The sequence below is a fragment of the Nycticebus coucang genome, chromosome 6, assembly GCF_027406575.1.
Source record: "Nycticebus coucang isolate mNycCou1 chromosome 6, mNycCou1.pri, whole genome shotgun sequence".
Lineage (NCBI taxonomy): Eukaryota > Metazoa > Chordata > Mammalia > Primates > Lorisidae > Nycticebus > Nycticebus coucang.
In genome coordinates this window covers 121,470,941-121,493,908 of record NC_069785.1, presented here as the reverse complement: position 1 = coordinate 121,493,908, position 22,968 = coordinate 121,470,941, and the positions used below count along the sequence as shown (strand labels likewise).

Sequence of the window (22,968 nt, the reverse complement as noted above, 5' to 3'; positions counted from 1 at the left end):
CCCAGACGAGATCTAACCCAGCTGCCGAGACAAGTTGACAACTGATATGATGCCATTTATATATGTGACAAATAGAATTTTGTGAACAAAATTCCAAAATCCAAAGTCACACCAAATTTCCAAAGTATTTTCCCCAAACAATCTTTGATGATGTTTGCTGATGTCTTCACCTTGGGGAAAGGGTTTGCTAAGTAGGGAAGAGAAAGTTGAAGCAGGAATTCTTAGGAAAGTTCCACTAGGGGCAAAGCTGGTTTTTTATAAATGTCACTTTTCTCTCACTGAATTTTTAAAAAAGACTCTATGCCTGCTGATTTGCTTGTTTTATGTTTCTTATTCTCAGCCTACCATCAAATAGCAGTAGGAGAATGTTCTAGCTCCATAGATTGTTTCCGCCACAAAGGGGTGGAGTCCTGAGTCTCTCTGTTAGTGGAAACATCTCTTATTTTAAAGTATTCTGTAAAACCTACTGTTGTAGCCTGACGGCCCTGTACCTCTAGTCCTTATCTGTCCTATCAGCGCTGATAAGAGTAATTGCATTCTTTCCCTGGTGAATCAGTTGCTACTTCAGGCAGCCATTGTTTTAGCGGATGGCCCATTTTCTTTAGAAACTTGCTGTTCACCTCTGGCTTTGGAAACCTGAACTGGACTGGTGCCAGTATTTCATCCTGGTTTAAAGCTGTGGGGTTTTTTTGGGTTTTTTGTTTGTTTATTTGTTTTGAGACAGAGTCTCAAGCTGTCGTCCTTGGTAGAGTGCTGTGGTATCACAGCCCATAGCAACCTCCAACTCCTGGGCTCAAGCGATTCTCCTACCTCTACCTCCCAAGTAGCTGGGACTACAGGCGCCTGCTACGATGCCTGGCTATTTTTTGGTTGCAGCCATCATTGTTGTTTGGTGGGCCTGGGCTGGATTCAAACCTGCCAGCTCAGGTGTATGTGGCTGGCGCCTTAGTCGCTTGAGCCACAGGCGCCGAGCCTAAAGCTGTTGGTTTTACATGAGTGGCCAATGAACAATAGTGATCCCCAGTCCTAAGCAGTGAAATGAGAGAGTCAAATTCCACACCTTAGGCTTCTGCTTCATTTTGGGACCATAGAGAGAAATACAAATTTGGGAAAGTTAAAAAATAAAAAGAATTGTACTGCCTATGGCAGTGCCATCAGTTTTGTGATATAAGCACTTCAGAGTAAGACTGTTAACCAAACTTCTCTGTCATCTTGTTTCCTATCAGCACGGAAGTAATGGAAGATCTGCAGAAGCTCCTACCTGGCTTTCCTGGAGTCAACCCGCAGGCTCCATTCCTCCAGGTGGCCCCTAACATGAACTTCATGCACAACCTGTTGCCCATGCACAATTTGCAACCAACAGGGCAGCTTGAGTACAAGGTACCTGGCTGTGGGAGAGGGCTTGCTCCAGGAGAAGCAAACTTAAGCTTCCTTTGAGAGGCTCTGAGGGACCTTTCTCAGGATTTAAGGGTTTCCTTATAGAATAGCATGATTTCTCTTGCAAAGCAGCAGCTCAGGTGAGAGGGAAGATTTCTATACTCTACATCACAATCAATGGATCCTCTAAATTCAGTAGATTAAGTTATTGCTCTTTTCCTTCATGCTTCCCCCAGTCTCACCAATCTGTCCTTCCCTCTCTAATCCTGGCAGGAGCAGTCTCTACTGCAGCCTCCTACCCTGCAGCTACTCAATGGGATGGGCCCCCTTGGCCGGAGGGCATCAGATGGAGGAGCTAACATCCAGCTGCATGCCCAGCAGCTACTGAAGCGCCCACGGGGACCCTCCCCACTTGTCACCATGACACCAGTGAGTAGCAGCACATAGCCAAATGTACTTACCCAGAGGTTTTTGATGAAGAGCTTGTGAAGACAGGTGTTGGGAATCCAGGGCCTGACTAAATGTCTAAATTTCTTCTTCCTCCACATTGATGATCCTCGGTGTAGTCTCATTTTCCTTAAGCTAAGTGGACTTTTCTAGACTTTATTTTTGGTTAACTTACCTACTTAACCAGATAATTTCTACACCAAACCCCACTCCTGGAGAGCCTTTTCTTTCTTTCTCTCTTTTTTTTTTTTTCATTTCAGATTAATATGGGAGTACAAACAATTAGATTATAATGTTTGCATTTGTTAGCTAAGATCCCTGTTGTAGTTTTGTCCGGCACCCAGGAGGTGTGCCATGTACCCTAAAAATACAGAATGCTTCATGAATTTGCATGTCATCCTTACTTAGTGACCATGCTAATCTTCTTTGTATGGTTGCAATTTTAGTACATGTGCTGACAAAGGCACCCTGGAGCCTTTTTCTTAGCGAGCCACTTACTGGGTACCCTCGTTAAATACACCTGCATTCCTGCCAGCTCCAGGAAAGTAGCAGTATCCGAGCACAGAGCCTTCTCATAGATAACTTCCCTGCCAAAGGTTGCATTGAACAGTGTTCTCTGGAATGAATTACTTTCCAGACTGGTTTGCAAAATTATCTTCTCACCAACTCTCCTTTGATAGATAGAACCTCTCTTTTTTGGTACAACCTGGGCCACTTGATTAAATGGCCTTCACGAGCTCTGGCCTAGTCAGTTAATGTCTCTCAGGTCCATTTTCCTTGTATGACAGTCACATTCAAAGATTTTTTTTTTTTTTTTTGACACAGGGTCTCACTATGTTGCCCTTGGTAGAGTGCTGTGGCATCCCAGCTCTCAACAACCTCCAACTCTTGGGCTTAAGCGATTCTCTAGCCTCAGCCCCCCAAGTAGCTGGGACTACAGGCGGCTGTCACAATGCCCGGCTATTTCTTGTTGCAGTTGTCATTGTTGTTTAGCTGGCCCAGGCCAAGTTCAAACCCGCCTGCCTCGGTGTATGTGGCCACCGCCATAACCACTGTGCACGAGTGCTGAGTCTCAAAGTGTTTTTTCTTCCCATGGTTCTGTTTTATTTCTGGTTATATTCCTGTCATCGGTAATTCATTCATTTATTCATTCATTTAATCTCCCAGTACCAGAAGATTGGGTACTAACTCCATAGCCCTTATATTTTAAGGAAGTGCTTCTCTGAGGACTTTCTACCCACCCCCCCTTTCAATTCATTATGGATATAATCCTTTATAAAAGTGAATCATTAGAAAAATAAAATTTTTGAAACATAGAAAATACAAGGCTAATTTTTTTAGTCAGTTCAACAGACAAAATTACTCTGTTTAATTGCTATAAATGTTTCTAAAAGCCTACTATTGATTTCTGTACTTACCTTATCATGGATTGGTAACAAAACAGTTTGTGGACTGGCAGGGATCCATGGGCCATGCTTTCAGTTAACACTGCTGTCTGGAAAACAAAGGCTTTGTACATGGTGGCTCTTGGCATTGTTGCCAAGATAAACATGTGTGAAGTATCTGCATAATCATATGAGATTAAGTGCCAAGTTAATAATGTGGACTATTGGGTGACTGAGGTGTTGGGATGGGCAAGATCAGTATACATTTTGAAGGGGCATGAACAGGTTTGATAGGAGGTAGGTTCACTTAACTATGTCTACTATAACTGTTTTTGTCAAGGTCACTAACAAGTTCTTGTTGATAAATCCAGTGGATACTTTTTATCTTTTTGGATGTCCCAACTGTGTTAATCACTGTTGACCATTTTTCTCCTCTAATTATTTTTTTCTCAGCATCACATTCTCTTTGTTTCCCTCCTGTCTCTCTTCTCAGATTTCCTTTTTGCCAGGGTTCTGTCTTAGGCCTGCTCCCATCTTACTTTACATGCTCTCTCTGGATAGCTTGTCTACTCCCTGTAATTTCAGTTACCATCTAATTCTCTAGCCCAGAACATTCTTATGAGTTCTACACTGAATAAATTTAGTTCATCTCACAAGTATTCAAAATTTAATTCAACTTGTCCCTGATGAATTTATCATAACTCCGTGAAGCCTGTTCCTCCCTTTAGGTTACAGCAAATGGCACTGTCACTAACCGGTTACACAAACAAGGAATGAGGATTTTATCTTTAATTCTTCCTCTCCTTCTTTACCACACCAAGTGAGTTATCCAATGCCTATGAATTAAATATCTTTTTTTCTCCACAGCTTTCTCCTTAACTCACGTCACTGTCACTTGTTGCCTAGAGTAACACAGTGGGCTGCTAACTGGCTTCCAGTCTTATCTTCTGATCCCTGCTACCGGTCCTTTTCACACCTCAACTACAGTGAACTACCTTTCTCCAGTGTAAATCTTTTTTTTTTTTTTTTTTTTTTTTTAGTAGAGACAGAGTCTCACTTTATGGCCCTCGGTAGAGTGCCGTGGCCTCACACAGCTCACAGCAACCTCCAACTCCTGGGCTTAAGCGATTCTCTTGCCTCAGCCTCCCGAGTAGCTGGGACTACAGGCGCCCGCCACAACGCCCAGCTATTTTTTAGTTGCAGTTCAGCCGGGGCTGGGTTTGAACCCGCCACCCTTGGTATATGGGGCTGGCGCCTTACCGACTGAGCCACGGGCACCGCCCCTCCAGTGTAAATCTTAAAAGATCATGCCCCTGCTTAAAATCCTTTAGTGATTCACTACTGTCCACCCTCAGAATAAACTTCACAGTGTGTTATTCCAGGCCATTTATAACTGGCCACAGCATTTCTCCCCTGCCCCATCTACAGCCACTTATACTGCCTAACCTTGTTCACTCCACCTTTGGAGAACTGTAGCAAAGGATCTAGAAACCACAGAAGCATTCAAACAGTGGAATTTTTCCAGAAGGCCTTTTGTTTTGTAATTATCCTTTTTTTTTTTTTGCAGTTTTTGACCGGGGCTGGGTTTGAACCCACCACCTCCGGCATATGGGGCTGGTGCTTTACTCCTTTAAGCCACAAGGTCACCCGTAATTATCCATTTTAACAAATGTTCTTTTATGGCAATTGAGGTGTGATAGTATTCTAGTGCTTGAGGCATGGAGCTTGTGTGAGCCACCAGCCTATCTGTAGCTGGATGCACAGTGCTACGGTCCTCGTGCAAATGGGACAGTCACAATGATGCATGCATTGTGATGGCTCTCATGTCACTTATATGTTTTGGTAGGTGACAATTATTTTAAAGCATTGAATTGCAGCTACACAATTATATGTTATGTATAAAAATTTATTTTCAAAAATTCATTATGCTCTTCTAAAATTAAGGCAGTTAAACTCTGGAAAGAACATTAATATGAAACAACAGGTCAATTCCTAGACATTTCAGGTAAACAATATTCTACTATATTTTCAGATCCTTAGACTCCTACAGGCCTTCTCTTTTCTCTTGGCCTAGAAACTTATGACCCCTTTCTCTGTTGGCCTAGTTAGCTCCTGTGTACCCTTCCTGTCCCAGGTTAATTGTTACCTCCTCCAGGATGCTTTCCTTAATTCCACAGCTCCCTTAGTAGAGGACTTTGTCGCGCTATTTTGTAATTACTTATCTGTATCCTCCACTAGACTCTAAAATACGAGTACAGGGTCTGTACCTACAAGTTCACATCTTATCCTGTAACATATTTTTTGGATGAATAAATGGATGAATGAAAATGAATTAGGGAAGAAATACCCTTAGCAAAGTGAAAAAAAAAAAACAAAAACCACATATATGAAAGTTCTCTATAACTCAGGAGTCCTAGAAAAGTTCTGTAAATAAGAAAGTTAACCAAGTTCTACCCAAGTCCAGTTACTAGAATAAGAGACGTCAGAGACTAAGCTGCCACCTTGAGCTTTTCCTTCCTGTCTCTCTTCAGGCAGTGCCAGCAGTTACCCCTGTGGACGAGGAGAGCTCAGATGGGGAGCCAGATCAGGAAGCTGTGCAGAGGTAATGTGACATCTGGCAGTGCTTGCAGAACGTCCTTGGGCAGGCTCCCCCTGCAACCAACGAAAGGTCACATCTGCCCAAGGAGGTGGTACAGTGCCGCTTCACCATTTGTGTGGTCTCTTTGCTCAAGCCAGATGGCATGTTCCTCCCCACATGGAAGTAACAGAAGACTACCCAGAAAATTTCATTTCTGTAAGCGCCACTGGAAATCCCCTAAGTGACAGCAATAACCATAAGAACTTTTTCTCTCCTCCCTCCTTCCTTCCTTGCCCCCGCCTTCATATTGCAACTCTGATAGTATTCACAAGGCACAAAGCCTGCTCCTTCCTGCCAAGAACTGTTTACTGAAAAGGAATTGGAGATTGGGATGACAGTGATCTAGCGAGTCTGGCCATGGACCTCTGGCATGGACTCTTCCTTTCCAGGAGAATGAATACCTCTTGTACTGTTTGCTGTGTGCTTCTTCTACCCCCTTGTACCAACAAAGAGATATCGAAAAACAGAATATGGGATTTGGGCCAGGGACAAATGCAAATATCCATTGTTTGCAAAGCCTTGTTGAGAGGTGCCTAACTCCCAGAGGACGGCAGTGACCGTGAGGCGTGCTGTACTGTTCCTTTGGCCTCCGCCCCATTAGCCCGGTCCTCGCTCCATGCATGCCCCTTGTGGGAGTTGTCTTTCTTATTTTCTGGGGAGGGGTTTCACCAGAACCCAGCATGTGTTTTCCCAGAAATACAGGTGTTCTTCAAGATTATATGTTTTTCCTTTGAGGGAAATTGAAATAAAATGGTTTTCATGGGCTCTTGGGGAAACTGGGTGTCTTTATCAAATGGATATGAAACCACTAATGGGTTACTTTTTGATAAGTTTATGACCACCAGTTACTCTATAGTATGTTAACTGATTTTAGCTTAAATGGGCAAGTAGTTAAAAATGAAATGAGACCATTTTTTTAAGAACCTGACAGTTGCTGGTCGGTGCTCTGCTTCCCGCCCCCAGTAGCTCTGTAAAGGGATTGTTGTGCTGGTCCTATGTGAAAAGAAAACTCTGACGAACACGGGTATTGGTGGGGGGGCCAGTTTAGCCAGAAGAAGGAAAATTGTGGCAACTTTTCTTTTTTTTTTTCTTGATGCATTTGTTTCCATAGTTGGCTGGTAACAGAGTATGGAAGGTTGCAAATGGGCCCTCCTGGGTCGTGAAGAAATGAGAAATCAGGAAATTTACTGTCTTCCTACCTCGGTCTTCTTTACTTCTCCAGCTTTTCCTTCTTTCTTCTTTAGAGTAACATTTTAGGGGTATAACGCACATCAATTGTGGTGTAATAGAAAGGAATAATGGCTCTTTTATTCATGCCCAAGAAGAACAGCAGTGGTGAAGGAAGCTACCCACTAGATGAAGGGGACTGATCCCTTAGTAGTGGTGTCCACTCAGTGGTGGGTCTGAGAGCTCTCAGAATGAAAGCCATCTGCTTGTGAATGCTTCAGCTTTTGACACTTTTCTGTTTTCTTGCCTTGTCTTTTTTTCCACCTTTAAATAATTCTAAACTTCTCATGTAGTTTTATTTCTTCATCCTTTACAGAATGTTGGTTCGCTGGGGACAACATCAGTTTCTCCTTGATGATTGAATTATAGTCAGCAAGCATGAGGGCAGGGGTGGTTGTGGAATATGCTTACCCCAGGTGGAAGGATCTATTTTGTGTGACCTGTAGTAAGGACAGTTTCAAAACCGGGGGCCTGTAGGGTCAGGAGACACACATGGGGCCCTTCGGAATGTATCTGCCATGGCTCATCTTTAGGAATAGTCGTTAGGGCTCATTTCCTCTGACTTGTATTTTGGAATTTTAGAGGGAAACAAAGAATAAAATTAACATGTAGAAAAGGAATTCTTCTGTTGAAGGGGAACAAGTAAAGTGATCCTTTTTGTGAGCTAGATCTGCTTTCTCTCTTCTCTTCTTTGGCTGCTCTTAGGTTCAAATTTAGCTGCGTCAGTGTTAAGCCAACTTTTGTTGGCCAGATAGACGCATTTCACTTCCATCCAGTCAGGGATCTCTCTGCCATTGAGCCCTTCTGAAGCTCTGGCAGTATCTCATTGAATACTTTGGATTAACTTCTAGTGCTTCTTGGAGAGGAGTATTCCTGTCTGTCTTTTTTACTATGAAATGTGCTCCTGCTTGTTGCAGGTACTTGGCTAATAGGTCCAAAAGACATACACTGGCTATGACCAACCCTACAGCTGAGATTCCACCGGACCTACAACGGCAGCTAGGACAGCAGCCTTTCCGTTCCCGGGTCTGGCCTCCTCACCTGGTACCTGATCAGCATCGGTGAGTAGCCACATGAGCTAGGTGAGCTCCTTGAGGCTTACTGAGCAGGCACCCTTCTGACTAGTCTCACAGTGACGGTAACTAGCATCACGGCTTTAAGTAGAAGAAGCCAGCTGTCATCCTGAACTCAGATCTTCTCAGCTCCTTGCACTAAGCAACGCACAGGGCCAAGTTTTCTCCTGGGCACTACAGCAATATGAGATTCCTCTTTCCCATTACCTCAGACCTATTTCTTGTCTGCAGTTGATTTCCATGTTTCCAGATGTTGACTCATAGATAAAATTGAACTTGAAAACTACAAGGAAGCAAAACTCTCAGAAGGCCAACTGGAAATAGGAGAATTTGTAGCCATGTCAATAAATTTGACCTTAATAATGTACCACCTTCCAAAAAATGATCATTCCATGCCATGTTACCAGTGAACAACAAACTTGGCTATGGAGGAAGGACCATCCCTTTATGAATGGTAGAGCAGAGATGCTGCATCCTCTTGAGTGACATGCTTGAGAAGTCATCCTTTTAATATGCTGATGGCAGAATCTTTTGCTAGGTCTCTGTTCCATTTATAATTCATTCTCTTGAAGAAATAAAACCAAGCTTAACCTTCCTGGCCAGGAAAACTTCACTGAATCCAAGTTGGCCTGGAAGGAGAGAGGGAATGACACTTTGCAAGATTAAGAAAATGATTGTCTTCTGTGAATACCTTGATGACTAAAAATCTTAGTTGTATCCATTCTGAAGCTGTCCCTAAGCTCATGGGCCACACTTTCAAAGCTACCAGCAATTACTAGAGCTTATTTTATTTCAGTCTTTTTGGGAGGACGGTCTTACTTAGGAAGGCTGACAAGCAGTCGGATTCCAAGGAAATTAGGTTTATGTGTATGTTTTGAAATCTTACAGCCAGCTCACACCAGCAAGCCTGATACAATTTTTTTATTGCGGCTGGTTACTCACTTGGCAGTGATGTAATCAGCAGAGACGAGTGAACTATGAGCAGACCTAGAAATAATTAGTGCCACGTTGGAACTCTGAAAGAAAGAAGATAAACTTTTATAACTGACTGTGAATAGTTTAATAAAAATGATCTACTAGGGGTGGGAAGAACGATGATTCTCAAATAAAAGTCTGATAGCACAGAAAATCTTTTTCTAATGAAAATCTCTCAGGACCTGTATGGTTAGCACACACCACAGAGCATCTTGAGTTATGATTAGAGCGCTGCCTTCCACCCTGTGGATTTCCTGTGATTTTCCATAACTTTGATCTTTGCCCTTGTCCCTGATAGGCCCTTTATTACTGCATTTCTCCTTTTCTTCATCTTTCTTTCCTCCATGGCCTGACACAGAGCCTGCTGTTGAGCTTAAGCCCCTTGGGCATCCTTGTTTAATTTGAGGTCTTCCTCAGGAGGTCTTCTCAGGGAAACATGAAGATTAGCGCATCTCCAGAGTCAGCCTTTATCACAGACCCTGTACCCCATTGATGTTTGTTATTCAGGGAAGACCACCCTAGCCCACAGCGCCATCAGCGCAGCATCTACCCTTCCTACAGTCATTGCCAAAGCCTTGACTACTGAAAGTATGTCTGCTGTCTGTTTTTGTGTTTAATGGAATGTTTTGAGGGTTTCCTATGGCCAAGCCAGTTTAAATTTGCAGAAAATGAATGGTTTATGAGTGGCAGTTGTGTAAGTTGGGACATTTGTGCAAATTCAGCACATCTTGATGACAAAAAAATATGCAACACAAGACATTAAAATCAGTCTTTTGAGGAAGAGAGAAGCCTTCCAAGGCCATGAAACATGGAAAATGGGTAGCTTGGATAGGTTATTGAATTCCTTTCATCTTCTGGAGGAGATAAAGAACAGCATAGTATCTGTTCTTCTGGTGTATACGAGATGAAACGCATCATGGAGACAGGAAACGGTCTTTTCATTCCTGGAAGTATGTAATTTTAAATATAAAAATATTTTTTAAATGTAACAAAAGAAAAAACCCACAAAATGGCTCGGCACCCGTAGCTCAGCGAGTAGGGCCCCAGCCACATACACCGAGACTGGTGGGTTCAAGACTGGCCCGGACCTGCTAAAAACAACGACAACTGCAATCAAAAATTAGCTGGGTGTTGTGGCAGGCACCTATAGTCCCAGCTACTTGGGAGGCTGAGGCAAGAGAATTGCTTAAGCCCAAGAGTTTGAGGTTGCTGTGAGCTGTGATGCCACAGCACTCTACTGAAGGCAACAGCTTGAGACTTTGTCTCAAAAAAAAAAAAAAAAAAAAAAACCCACAAGATGAATTTTATCTTGTGGTGAGGAACCAGGAGTACAGTGTGGGATATCAGCTTAATACAAGGCTGTCTTGAGTTTGAACATGTTTGCTAATAAAACACTAATATCAAGAACAATTGCTTGCAACAATACTATCATTGCTTCTAAAATGAGCAACTATATCAGAAGTGTTCCTCTAAAGTCACAGTGCTGGACTGACCTGCATATCAGCCCACTGACAACCTGAGCTTCTAAAAAAGTCATGAACTACCCAGACGGGGGGTTATTGCTCTGATGGGAGAGAATGATTTTTGTGCAGAAAGACTGTATTGACTGCTTGAAGAACACAGCTTTGTGAATCAGAAATGTGTGCATTATCAGAAAATACTGAAAACATAGGAATCAAATTTTAGGGGAAATTAGTACTTGCTTGCTTTATCTCAAATATCTGCAGTAGAAACAGAAATGAGAAGTTTTTAGGAAATGCTCCTGAATGCAGCTTTCATGATCACTGTTCTTGGATTGTGTCCCCCACCAAATCATTTGTGCTTTGTGCTCATTACTGTGTCAAGCTTCAGGTAGGGTCTGTGACAGAAGTCATCATTAGCAAAAAGAAGCTAACAGGCTTGCGCCTGCTGCCGGAACTCTTCTTGACAGCTCTGCACAGCCATCAGATTCCTCCTAGTCCCTCCCTGTCTGCATTTGTATTTAAAGTCGCTTGTTAACCTGCTTCCTTAGCCACTCTGTTCTGCTTCAGTACAACGTGAATCACTGGCAAGGTGGTTCCTCATTTCACCCAGAGTGCAATGTAATGTCATCTCTGCCCTGGTCATGGAACCCTGATCCTTCCCATCAGCTGTTGGAATGCTGCTTTGGCAGTCCTTTATCTGCTTACCTCAACCTATAAACATCTCTTTCTGAATATGTCACAAACAAAGCTGTTAGCTTCTAACCTTGATGCTGTCTTGGTTATTATTTATCAATAGCTTGTTCTTTCTTTCTTTCTTTCTCTCTCTCTCTCTCTCTCTCTCTTTCTTTCTTTCTTTCTGTAAGAGACTAGCTGTGTTCTGATTGAGCAGTGGGGTGGGGGGGTGTCTTTAAAAGTAATCTGCATGATTCTTCTTTCTTTAGGAGATTGGGTGGTACTATTGCTCTGAGAAGTTAATCTTCACAGTAGGTAACCTTATTTGTGTTGAGAAGGCACGTGCAAGATCTTAAGGCTCACATTCCTTAAGAATGTGTTGTCTGCATCCTGGGATCAGAAGTTCCCCGTATTCCCCCCACCCTACCCTCTACCCTCCATTTTCTAGCACAGAACTTGTGAGTTCCAGGCCAGACCTTTGACCACAAAGCTGACTGTCATTTCCCTCTGGTCATACAGAGATTACTGCTCAGGGAAAACTTTGGGTCAAACAGTTTCTCAAAGCACTAGCTAGAGACATGATTATAAAAGCAAGAGTTTCTGTACAGCCTGGCCTGGGGGATATTGAGAAGCTTTTCTCTCTGGCTTAGTACATTTATAAACACTGGATGTATTTGATCCCAGGAGCTCCCGGGCTTGGAAAATAAGCCAGCCGAAGGTAAGTGGAGATGGAAGCTGTACACTTGGAGCCCTCTAAAGGAAAGCAGGCTAGGAAATGACCGGCTCCTGGAAGTGGCATGGAAGTGACATAATAAGCAGAGCTACACGTACAGCCAGCTGTCTCTGTGTTCGTCTGGAACAGCAGTCCCTGTGTGATTTGGTCACACCCCTGAGTCCCAGCCCCTAACCTTCTCTTCCCATGTATTCAGCTCTACCTACAAGGACTCCAACACCCTGCACCTCCCTACGGAGCGTTTCTCCCCCGTGCGCCGGTTCTCAGATGGGGCTGCAAGCATCCAGGCCTTCAAAGCTCACCTGGAAAAAATGGGCAACAACAGCAGCATCAAACAGTTGCAGCAGGTAATGGATGAGATGGCAGGCCTCTGGAGAAGCGTGGGTCACAGAGACAGTGTTGCAGGAGGACTGGGGTGGCCAACACTGCGCCCTAGATCTTTCTAACATTCTTTCTTTCTTATGTTCAGCTCTCCCAGGAGCAAACTTGCTTTCCCCCATGCAAGAACTAAATTATTCTGTCTATAGTTTATTGGAAAAAAAATGTCTAGGCTTGGGTTTTTGAAGAAACCAGGAAGTTTCTTCTAAGCAACCCCGGCACTCATGGTTTCAGGCACTGGGTCTTGCTGGAGCTGGTCCTACACTGTTACCACTTGCTGTATTCTCCAGTTGGTAGGGAGTGGCACTCCCAGAGGAAGGAAACATACCTCTAGGCTTCTCTGAAGGACAAGTTTCCTTTCTGCCTTTCTGATGACCAATCTTCAAGTGGCATGTGCTTTGTACAGGATTTCACAGTGGACACTTTGCCTCACACAGAGGCCATCTTTGGTGTTTTCCATTCGTTTAGAACAGAGTGTGAATATATTTAGTACACAGATACCTCTATACATGGGCTAACTGCTCATCAAGGGCACTATTCTTCTCTCATGGCGTTTTCTGCTCCCAAGACCTTGGGGCAGATCTGCATCTGCTGAGCTCCCTGCGTGGGGTGGACCTGGCTGCATCCCATCTGTGTTAACTGCTTTCCCTTCAGGAGTGTGAGCAGCTGCAGAAGATGTACGGGGGGCAGATGGATGAGAGAACCCTGGAGAAGACCCAACAGCAGCATATGCTCTACCAGCAGGAGCAGCACCATCAAATTCTCCAGCAACAAATTCAAGTAGGCCGTCACTCTTTGCTTTCTCCAACTTGTTTGGAGTTTGCTTTCAGGCTGAAATGCCTGTGCACTGTGGAGGAGACCATTCAGGGCAAAGTGGAGTTGAGTTTTGTTTATGGTTGACATGTTTCAGTAAAGGTAATCAGACCTTTTGGTAAACAACAGAAGCATAAATCTGACAGAGGTAGTTCTTTCTGTTTCTTCCCTTCCTGAGAATAGCTCGGAGTAATCTTTAAGCTCACAATGATTTTTTTTTTTCCCTTTCCCCCCATCTATGTTTTAGGATTCTATCTGTCCTCCTCAGCCTTCTCCACCTCTTCAGACGGCATGTGAAAACCAGCCAACCCTTCTTACCCACCAGCTCCAGAGGTAATGAATCATTTTGTGTTATGCCTAAGCCATTGTCTCTGTAGTGTGGTGTCCTTGGCCTAACTCATATGGGAAATATTGACTGACTTTAGCATTCATCTTATAAGAATCCATTTGACAAGCAGAGAAGCCAATTTAAATTCCAGGAGCCTTCCTAAAACCCTGACTTTCCGTGCCACTTCATTTTCTTAGCCCCATGAGAAAAATAATCAGGTATCTCATAGAGGAGGCTGGGCATAGGCCTACAGTGAACTCTACCTCTTTGGCTGGGAAGTCTGGTCAGACAGGATGTGGAGGCCGGGTACAGTGGTTCTCACCTGTAATCCCACACTTTGGGGGCCAAGGCAGGAGGCCAGTAGTTTGAGACCAACTTGAACAACACAGCTAGATCTTTTCTCTATAAAATATATAAAACTAGCTGGGCATGTTGGTGTGCATCTGTGGTCCCTGCTACTTGGAAGGCTGAGGCAGGAGGATTACTTAAGGCTAGAGTGTAAGGTTACAGTGAGCTATGAGCTGTAGTCTCGCCCAGGCAGTAGAGTGAGACCCTGTCTCAATTAAAAAACAAACACACACACACACATATATATGTACATATATGAGATGGAAAGGATCAGGGTTTCATGATCAGGGCAGAGATGACATTATATGGTCTCATATATATGAGAGAGAGAAAGACACTATGGTGAATGGCTTATACTATATGTTTTTCTAGAATGACAGCTTATCAAATTAAAAAAATAGTCTCTGTCTATCGTATTGTGTAGCCGTAACTTAACTCCAGATTGTACTGTCATCTCAAGAAGTTTCCTTATCTGTTTTGTTACTTTTAAGGTTAAGGATTCAGCCTTCAAGCCCACCCCCCAACCACCCCAACAACCATCTCTTCAGGCAACCCAGTAATAGTCCTCCCCCCATGACCAGTGCCATGATCCAGTCTCACGGTGAGTGGAGAGGTTCCCATTCATCACATGCCAAACAGTGACAAGGATTCTTAGTCTCGAGCACCATGAACCATTTGAAGGCAGAATAACATCGTATTCAGGGGTGTGGGCTCTGGAGCCAGACTGCCTTTCTTTGAATTCTGGGTTCTGCCTATTTCTTAGCTGTGAAATCTTGAGTAAGGTATCTGACTTCTGGATACCTTGGAATCATCTCTGGCACAAAATAGTTTTTTTTTTTTTTTGCAGTTTTTGACTAGGGACAGGTTTGAACCCACCACCTCCGATATATGGGGCTGGCACCCTACTCCTTTGAGCCACAGGCACCGCCTTCAAAATAGTTCTTAATAGGGTGACGCCTGTGGCTCAAGGAGTAGGGCGCCAGTCCCATATGCCGGAGGTGGCGGGTTCAAACCCAGCCCCGGCCAAAAAAAAAAAAACACACACACACAAAAAAATAGTTCTTAATAAAGGTCAACTATTAATATTTTTAACCAGCCCAACCAAATAAAAAGCTGCTACCAGAACCTTCTGTATTGTTATGCCTCCGTTTGACTATCCTCCACACCCATGGGACTCTCTCTTATGGATAGAGATGAGTAACTCTGACTGGTACAAGCTGTCAGCAGCCAGCACTCTGAGCATCTGTTGAGTAACACCAGCCAAGCCAGATCCCGTGTCAGTCTCCCAAGGCATCCTTGAGAAGAGTTCGAATTGGCTTCTAGACCCTTCCTACTCAAAGGAGGGTCCTCTAATCAACAGCACTGGCAGGAAAAGTTGACTCTCAGTCCCATTGCTAAACCAGAATCTGCATCTTAACCGGATCTCCAGGCCATTTGTTTGCACATTAATGTTTGGGAAGCACAGCCTAGATCCAGGCTACCCAAAGTACAGTCCATGGACCAGCTTTTAGGGGAGCTTATTAGAAATACAGATTCTTAGAAACTAACCCTGATCTACCACATTAGAATTCTGTGGGTAGAGCCTAGGAATCTTATTTAACAAGTTCTCCAGATTTGTCTTACACACACTGAAGTTTGAGAGCACTGCTCTAACTAATATCTGGTCTGAGTATCCTCAGTGGCTCCCATTACTTGCAGTTGATGGTGATCTGAGCACTTGTCACTCTGAGGTTCCTTTCATTCTAGGTGCTGCTTCTCCTTCACAGTTTCAAGGCTTATCCTCCCGCAGTACAATCTTCCATCAGCAGCCTGAAAACTGCTCCCCTCCACCCAACGTGGCACTGACCTGCTTGGGCCTGCAGCAGCCTACCCAGTCACAGCAGGTGACCATTCAAGTACAAGAGCCTGTTGACATGCTCAGCAACATGCCAGCCGCAGGCTCCACTGGGCGGGGCATCTCCATCAGCCCCAGTGCCAGTCAGATTCAGATACAGCACCGTACCAATCTAATGGCCACCTTCAGCTATGGGCACCGGCCCTTGTCCAAGCAGCTGAGTGCTGACAGTGCAGAGGCTCACAGGTAAGACTGTCTGACGTCACCTAGCCATCTCTCCAGGTGATCCAGGTGGGAGGAAGCCCCTTAGCAGGGTGAGAGAAGGAGGGAAGGAGAATGGGTCTGACTAGGCTGTATTTTACCCTTTCTGAAATTCACCAGGATGATGGGTTTGGGATGTACTTGTAAGCTATTTGTTGACCCAGGATTAAAATGCTAATGAGACAGACAAGGACAATGGCAAACCTACCTTCCTGTTTGCTTACAAAGAAGAAAATAGCCTATTAGAGGAATCTGTAAAAATGCCTGTTCTCCTTGTGTGTTGTTTCAGGAGTCTTTCCCTCTCTATCACTCTTCTACGAGATTATTGCCTCTTAGCCCAAATGATGTTTTAAGATAGGCCAAGTTGCCACCTTCATGGTAGAATTACATCTGTTATGCACACAGTGCCCTAAGGCCCTTGGAAATCACTGGATACATGAATAAGGGGATAAATAGGGCCAGTGCCTGCATCCCTTTCTTCCCTGTGGCACTGCCGCTCTCTGCACCAGTGGGTGCTCCCTACTGAGGAAGAGGAGCAGCTATTCCCAGGGGAGGCTGGCACACTTGTTACTCACTCCCTTTTGTGTCTGCAGCTTGAACGTGAATCGGTTCTCCCCTGCTAACTACGACCAGGCGCATTTACACCCCCATCTGTTTTTGGACCAGTCCCGGGGTTCCCCCAGCAGCTACAGCCCTTCAACAGGAGTGGGGTTCCCTCCAACCCAAGCCCTGAAAGTCCCTCCACTTGACCAATTCCCCACCTTCCCTCCCAGTGCACATCAGCAGCCGTCACACTATACCACATCGGCACTACAGCAGGCCCTGCTGTCCCCCACGCCTCCAGACTACACGAGACACCAGCAGGTACCTCACATCCTTCAGGGACTGCTGTCTCCCCGGCATTCGCTCACTGGCCATTCGGACATTCGGCTGCCCCCAGCAGAGTTTGCACAACTCATTAAAAGGCAGCAGCAACAGCGCCAGCAGCAGCAGCAGCAGCAGCAGCAGCACGAGTACCAAGAATTATTCAGGCAAATGAACCAAGGGGACGCGGGGAGTCTGGCTCCCAGTCTTGGGGGACAGAGCATGACAGAGCACCAGGCTTTATCATATCAAAATGCTGACTCCTATCACCACCATCACACCAGCCCCCAGCATCTGCTACAAATCAGGGCACAAGAATGTATCTCCCAGGTTTCCTCACCCACCCCGACCCATGGGTACGTTCATCAGCCGACACTGATGCATTCAGAGAGCATGGAAGAGGACTGCTCACGTGAGGGGGCCCAGGATGGCTTTCCAGACAGTAAGAGCTCAAGTACACTGACCAAAGTGTGCCGTGATAGCCCCCTGCTCTTGAGCACCGGTGGACCTGGGGACCCTGAATCTTTGCTAGGAACTGTGAGTCATGCCCAGGAATTGGGGATACATCCCTACGGACATCAGCCGGCTGCTGCATTCAGTAGAAATAAGGTGCCCAGCAGAGGTAAGAGTCTCCTCAGAGTAAGAGTCCTGCGCCAGTCTGCCCTAATTCAATGGACTCAGTAATGTTATTTTTTCTTTTCAGCTAGTACATTGTGTTCCTAAGAAAAAAAGAAGTCCGGAGAAGAGCTTTAGGACCTTTTGGGCAAAAAGCATGTGGGAACTGGGTATTGGTGGGTAAAGGGTCTATTTTCAAAGTAAAGAGCTAGTGATAGCACTCAGCCCAGTCAATAAGGTGTGCCATTGATTCTCCCTATTTATACCAAGGTTTTGTGGGTTCCGGAAATTCTTCACTGTCAGAAGAATACCTAACTTTAACATCTGCAATTAAAAAAAAAAGTTAGCCAAATAAGGGTTAGTGTAAATAGTGTTGGAGCAAGAGTCAAAGAACCTTAATTCTGCTCCTGCTTCTATCATGAATATGACCTTGTCACTTAAACGCTCTAATTCAGATTTCCTTCATTTGTGAAAATGGACCAGGAGGAATAGTGGTCCTTTGCAGAATGTTGTGAAGAGTAAAACATGTATATGTGTTTTAAACACGATTACTATGTGTTTGTGTTTATAAATAATGTTTCTGTGAGAGAGAAGCACTTGATAATCTGAAGTATATGGTATAAATGTATGAATTTGAAGTATTAATATTATTCTGGTCATTTCATTAATGAACTAAATACAGAATACGACTGCATCATAAGGAGGCCCATGTCATTTCATTTCGTATCACTTTTTAATGAAACGAGTATGCCCATTTTCATTCTTAAAGAGATCAAGATTACTCTAAGTTATTCTCAGAAAATGTAGTTCTATTAGCTTTATAGCATGCATTCTAGACAGAAGCAGGGATGACTCCCATCCTATCATTATAGAGCTTACAGTTAACCACATTTACCATCGCCATCCGAGGAAATAAAAGTGAATTTATCCATAAATGATTTGAGCATTTCTTCCATCCTTCCCTCCCTGGCACTACCTGCATCTTCTGCCCTGTCCTTGAAAGTCAACACTCTAAGCTCATCTCTGAGGGAATCAGATCCCACGGCACAGAACAGTACAAAAGGCCTTGCTCTAAAGTGGTTTCTATGAAAAGGACTCGGTGGCTTCAGGTTGTGCTCATTATGTTCTGATGGAGGCGGGAAACATGGTTGCATAAAGCACCAGTTAAATCCTGGGCTTTTGGACAGATGGGAGTCATCCGGCTTCGAGTCTGCCCCAGTCAGACGTGTGTTCACCTGTGGCTGCTGGGTTCTTAGTGGACATAGGGTGGGAGCTATCAAAGCCCGGGCATACGTGGAACAGCTGACAGACTGGGGTGGGGGGCTTAGGGTTGGGAGGAAAAACTAGGAGAAACATCATGCCTGTCAAATGGAAGAAAGGATTAGATCTTTCTGGATTCATGTTACGGGGCAGAACCAAGATCTGGATAGAAGTTGCAGCAAATTTCAACTTCCTGTGGAAGACCTTTATGAGAACTTTCCAGAACAGGCTGCTTCAGCAACCTGAGAGCTTCTGTTGTTAGGAGCATTCTGACAAAGGTGAGATGATGATACTGAGGATCTTGGAATAGATTCCTGTGTGAATGTGTTTCCAGCAGATTAGCGTACTTTAGTTGGCATAAGAAAGGAGACTAGCTAACATTTCTGCTGTGCTCTCTGTGTGCCAGCCACCAGATGCTACTCATACGTAAATTAACCCTCAGAACAACGTAAGCTAATGACTCTTATTATCCCCATTTTACCAACAAGAGAGACAACTGAGGCACAGAGATTAATAACTTGCCCCCAAGGTCAAGAGCTTGTTAGTGGCAGCTGAACCTGAGAGTTGCTTATACTGGCTCCCTGATACTGGCAATTTCTTACTGAGCCTGTCCCAGGTGTGCAAGGCACTGGGGAAGAAGCCCAGCTGGAGCAGACAGTGCTTTACCCTCCATCGAACCCCAGCCCTGGATTGCTACGGATTTAAATCTTTTTTTTTTTTTTTTTTTTTTTTGAGACAGAGTCTCACTTTGTCACCCTCGGTAGAGTGCCGGGCGTCATAGTTCACAGCGTCAAATTCCTGGGCTGAAGCAATCTTCTTATCTTAGCCTCCCAAGTAGCTGGGACTACAAGAGCCCGCCACAATGCCTGGCTGTTTTTCAAGATGGGGTCTTGCTCAGGGGACCAGCTCAGGCTGGTCTCCAACTCGTGAGCAAAAGCAATCCACCTACCTGGGCCTCCCAGAGTGCTAGGATTACAGGTGTGAGCCACTGTGCCAGGCCTGGTTTAAATATTTTTTGTAATATTTTTATTCAAAAATTATTTTCTCCAACTGGGTGTGGTGGCTTGCACCTATAATCCTAGCATTTTGGAAGGCCAAGGCGGGAGGATCACTTGAACCCAGAAGGAGTTTGAGACCAGCCTGCGCAAGAGTAAGACCTTGTCTCTACAATAAATAAAAATTTAAAAAATATATATTTTCCGATTGCAAGAGGGACTTTGCCTAACAATTGCAATCAATGTAACCTGGCTTATTATACCCTCAATGAATCCCCAACAAAAAAAAAAAAATTTAAAAATTAATGAAAAAAACATATATATATATTTTCCTAATTTCTCTTCACTTTTCCTCCTGTGTGTCTCCTGTATACAAAAAGGTGGAGAGCATGTATTTCACTGTTGTCCCCTGATCATCAGAGGAGCCCTCCTTTGGCAGGCATGCTGGTCCATTTAGTGCCCACAGTAGGCAAAATGTTGTTGGTACAAGTGCTATGGGAGAAGGAGAGGAGGATTACTTTTTTTTTTTTTTGAGTCAGAGTCTCACTCTTGTCCCAGGCTAGAGTGCCATGGCCTCAGCTTTGCTCACAGCAACCTCAAACTCCTAGTCTCAAGTGATCTTCCTGCCTCAGCCTCCTTAGTAGCTGGGGACTACAGTCCACCCACCACCATGCTGGGCTGATTTTTCTATTCTCAGTAGAGATGAGGTCTCCCTTTTTCTCAGGCTATTCTTAAACTCCTGAGCTCAAGGGATCCTGACATCTTGGCCTCCCAGAGTGCTTGGATTACTGGCGTGAGCCACCGTAGCCGGCTAAGAGATTATTTCTAGATCAGAGAAGTAGGGTAGGCTTCCAGCAGTATGTAGCATTCGGGTAGGGTCTTGAATGATGAAGAGGATCTGGCCATTTGGATTTAGAGGAGAAGCCTAAGGAAAGAGTAATGGGTGAGACTGTCTCAGGGAAGTTCAGGGTAACAAGGAGGCTTGGCTGATTTCAAGTACAGTGTACATGAAAGAATTGGATGCTAAGAGCAGAGGTTTGCTCGTGTGTACAGGACGTGTATCAGCTCCACCTGCAGTGTGCCTCAAGGATGGTGGCACACCACCCACTTCTCCTGGCAGTGTTCAATCAATTCAGACCTGTTGCTTGTTCCCTGCCATAAGTCTTTGAAGTCTAAGGACTTCACTTTAGGTCAGTACTTTGTGGGGGGTTTTCTGTTTTTGTTTTTGTGGGTTTTGGCTGGGGCTGGGTTTGAACCCACCACCTCCAGCATATGGGGCCCGTGCCCTACTCCGTTCTCCATTGCGCCACAGGCACCGCCCAGTACTTTGTGGTTTGTTTCATTTGACAAATCTGTCCCACCTCTTCCTCTATCTGATTCAGCTGCCATTACTCCCCTGCTCCCTCTTCTTTTCCCCACCATCACTGCCATTCTTGCGGTTTCTGCAGATATCTCTATGGTTTCTGGAAAAGACCAAAAATGGATCCCTAAAGGTTTTGATTGACAACTACCCTGTTCTTGTAGTCTTATTAGTTTTGCTGGTTCTTCCCTGTGAAGTCCCCAGGGTTTGTTTTCATCTTCCTCCTGACCCAGGCTTTCTAGAAGCTGTCACCTTAGCTCCTGCCCTGTTAGCCAGTGCATTGTAGAGTTAGTCTTTCTGCTTTCTACCCCGTTTACTCTCGACTCTGCTCTTTATCGTAGCCATAGAATGTGCCCTTTTGCTGAAGTACTATTCACTCCACCTCTTTCTAACATCTATTTCTATTTCGTGACTTTGGGAACCACCTATACAGTTACCTTTAACACTGCTCAAGAGTTAAAAATCCCTTGGGAAATACGTGTGTGTGTGTTCAAAATGATCTCGTATCCCAAGGAGTCCCATTGTCCTTACCTGAAACAACCAGAGCTTGCTCTGTGACCAACGCCTGTCATGTAACCTCACTTCCATTTTGTCATCTGTGCATTCAGGGGTGTAGAGCTAAATGCCCCCTGGCGAGATGAGCATGGAGTTAATGTGTGTACTCTGCCTGCTCCAGGCTTGGTACTTTCAACTCAATTGTTAATTCATTTTTCACAACCACCCAGGACTAAAGTCCCCTTTTAATGTAGAAACTGAGGCTCCAGAGTTTCAGGCTGCCTCTGCTTTAACCTGACACCATCCTATGCTTTTAAAAACTAGAGAGCTGGCTCGGCGCCTGTAGCTCAAGCGGCTCAGGCGCCAGCCACATACACTAGAGCTGGCGGGTTTGAATCCAGCCCTGGCCTGCCAAACAACAATGACAACAACAGCAACAAACAAAAGCCAGGCATCGTAGCGGGCACCTGTAGTCCCAGCTACTTGGAAGGCTGAGGCAAGAGAATCACTTAAGCCTAGGAGTTGGAGGTTGCTGTGAGCTGTAATGCCACCGCACTCTACCCAAGGTGACAGCTTGAGGCCCTGTCTCAAAAAAAGAATAAAAATAAAAACTAGAGAGCTTACATTTAAAAAAATTTTTTTAATTTCAAATTAATATGAAAGTAAAATTAGATTCCAATGTTTGTGTTTGTTAGGTAAGATTCCTGTTACAGTTGTATCCCACAAACCAAGGAGTGTGCCGTATACCCTTACATTGTGCCCATTAGGTGGGAGCACACCACTTTTTTTTTTTTTTTCTTGAGACAGAGTCACCCTGGGTAGAGTGCTGTGGCATCATTACATAGCTCACAGCAACCTCAAACTCTTGGGCTCGAGCAATCCTCCTGCCTCAGCCTCCCAAGTAGCCGGGAATATAGGCACCTGCCATGATGCCCAGCTAGTTTATTTTTTCTATTTTTAGTAGAGACAGAAGTCTCACTTTTGCTGGGGGTGGTCTCGACCTCCTGAGCTCAAGCAATTCTCCCACCTCGGCCTCTCAGGCATGAACCACTGTGCCCAGCCTTCCATTTTTACTTTATCAAAGAATCAGCAGATAATTTGCCATCACTTTTGCCAAGAAAGGATTATAATGGTATGCCCCCCCCATTGCCTAATAGGGGGAGCTCATTCTTATTAACTTTTGTGAACAGGGAGGAAGGTCTGCTCTTTCCTTGAATGATCCCTTCATCTCTGTGTAGTTAATTACACACTGGTCCCAAAATGCTTCAACTGTTATTTCCGCAGTTGAGCAAATTCAACAAAGCTTACTGAATGACAGTTGTCCAAGACTATACTGTCAACACTGTGGGATGCAGAGATAAAAAGATGCAGAACCTGCCCTTGTGGAGCTTCTGCCCTGCTGGAGGAAGGGAGGTGAGCACATGAAT

The 22,968-nt window shown here is 44.6% G+C and overlaps 1 protein-coding gene and 1 non-coding gene across 11 annotated transcripts in view; one reads left to right on the top strand and one right to left on the bottom strand.

The window, feature by feature from the left end:
- The window catches only part of SIK3 (SIK family kinase 3), a 277,645-nt gene that overhangs the window by 243,081 nt on the left and 11,596 nt on the right, over positions 1-22,968 (top strand). For 6 of the 10 annotated variants that reach the window (XM_053593241.1, XM_053593243.1, XM_053593240.1 and 3 more), the window contains 10 exons: positions 1,227-1,380; positions 1,651-1,806; positions 5,741-5,811; positions 7,992-8,135; positions 12,187-12,337; positions 13,023-13,148; positions 13,429-13,514; positions 14,349-14,458; positions 15,604-15,937; positions 16,546-17,438. In XM_053593241.1, the coding sequence (XP_053449216.1) occupies positions 1,227-1,380; positions 1,651-1,806; positions 5,741-5,811; positions 7,992-8,135; positions 12,187-12,337; positions 13,023-13,148; positions 13,429-13,514; positions 14,349-14,458; positions 15,604-15,937; positions 16,546-17,438 (2,225 nt within the window). The remainder of the gene's footprint in view (positions 1-1,226; positions 1,381-1,650; positions 1,807-5,740; positions 5,812-7,991; positions 8,136-12,186; positions 12,338-13,022; positions 13,149-13,428; positions 13,515-14,348; positions 14,459-15,603; positions 15,938-16,545; positions 17,439-22,968) is intronic. The other 4 variants (XM_053593246.1, XM_053593244.1, XM_053593242.1 and 1 more) reach the window with 3 other exon arrangements.
- Positions 2,188-2,291, bottom strand: LOC128589396 (U6 spliceosomal RNA). The gene has a single exon (XR_008380988.1). It is a non-coding gene; the product is annotated as a U6 spliceosomal RNA (small nuclear RNA).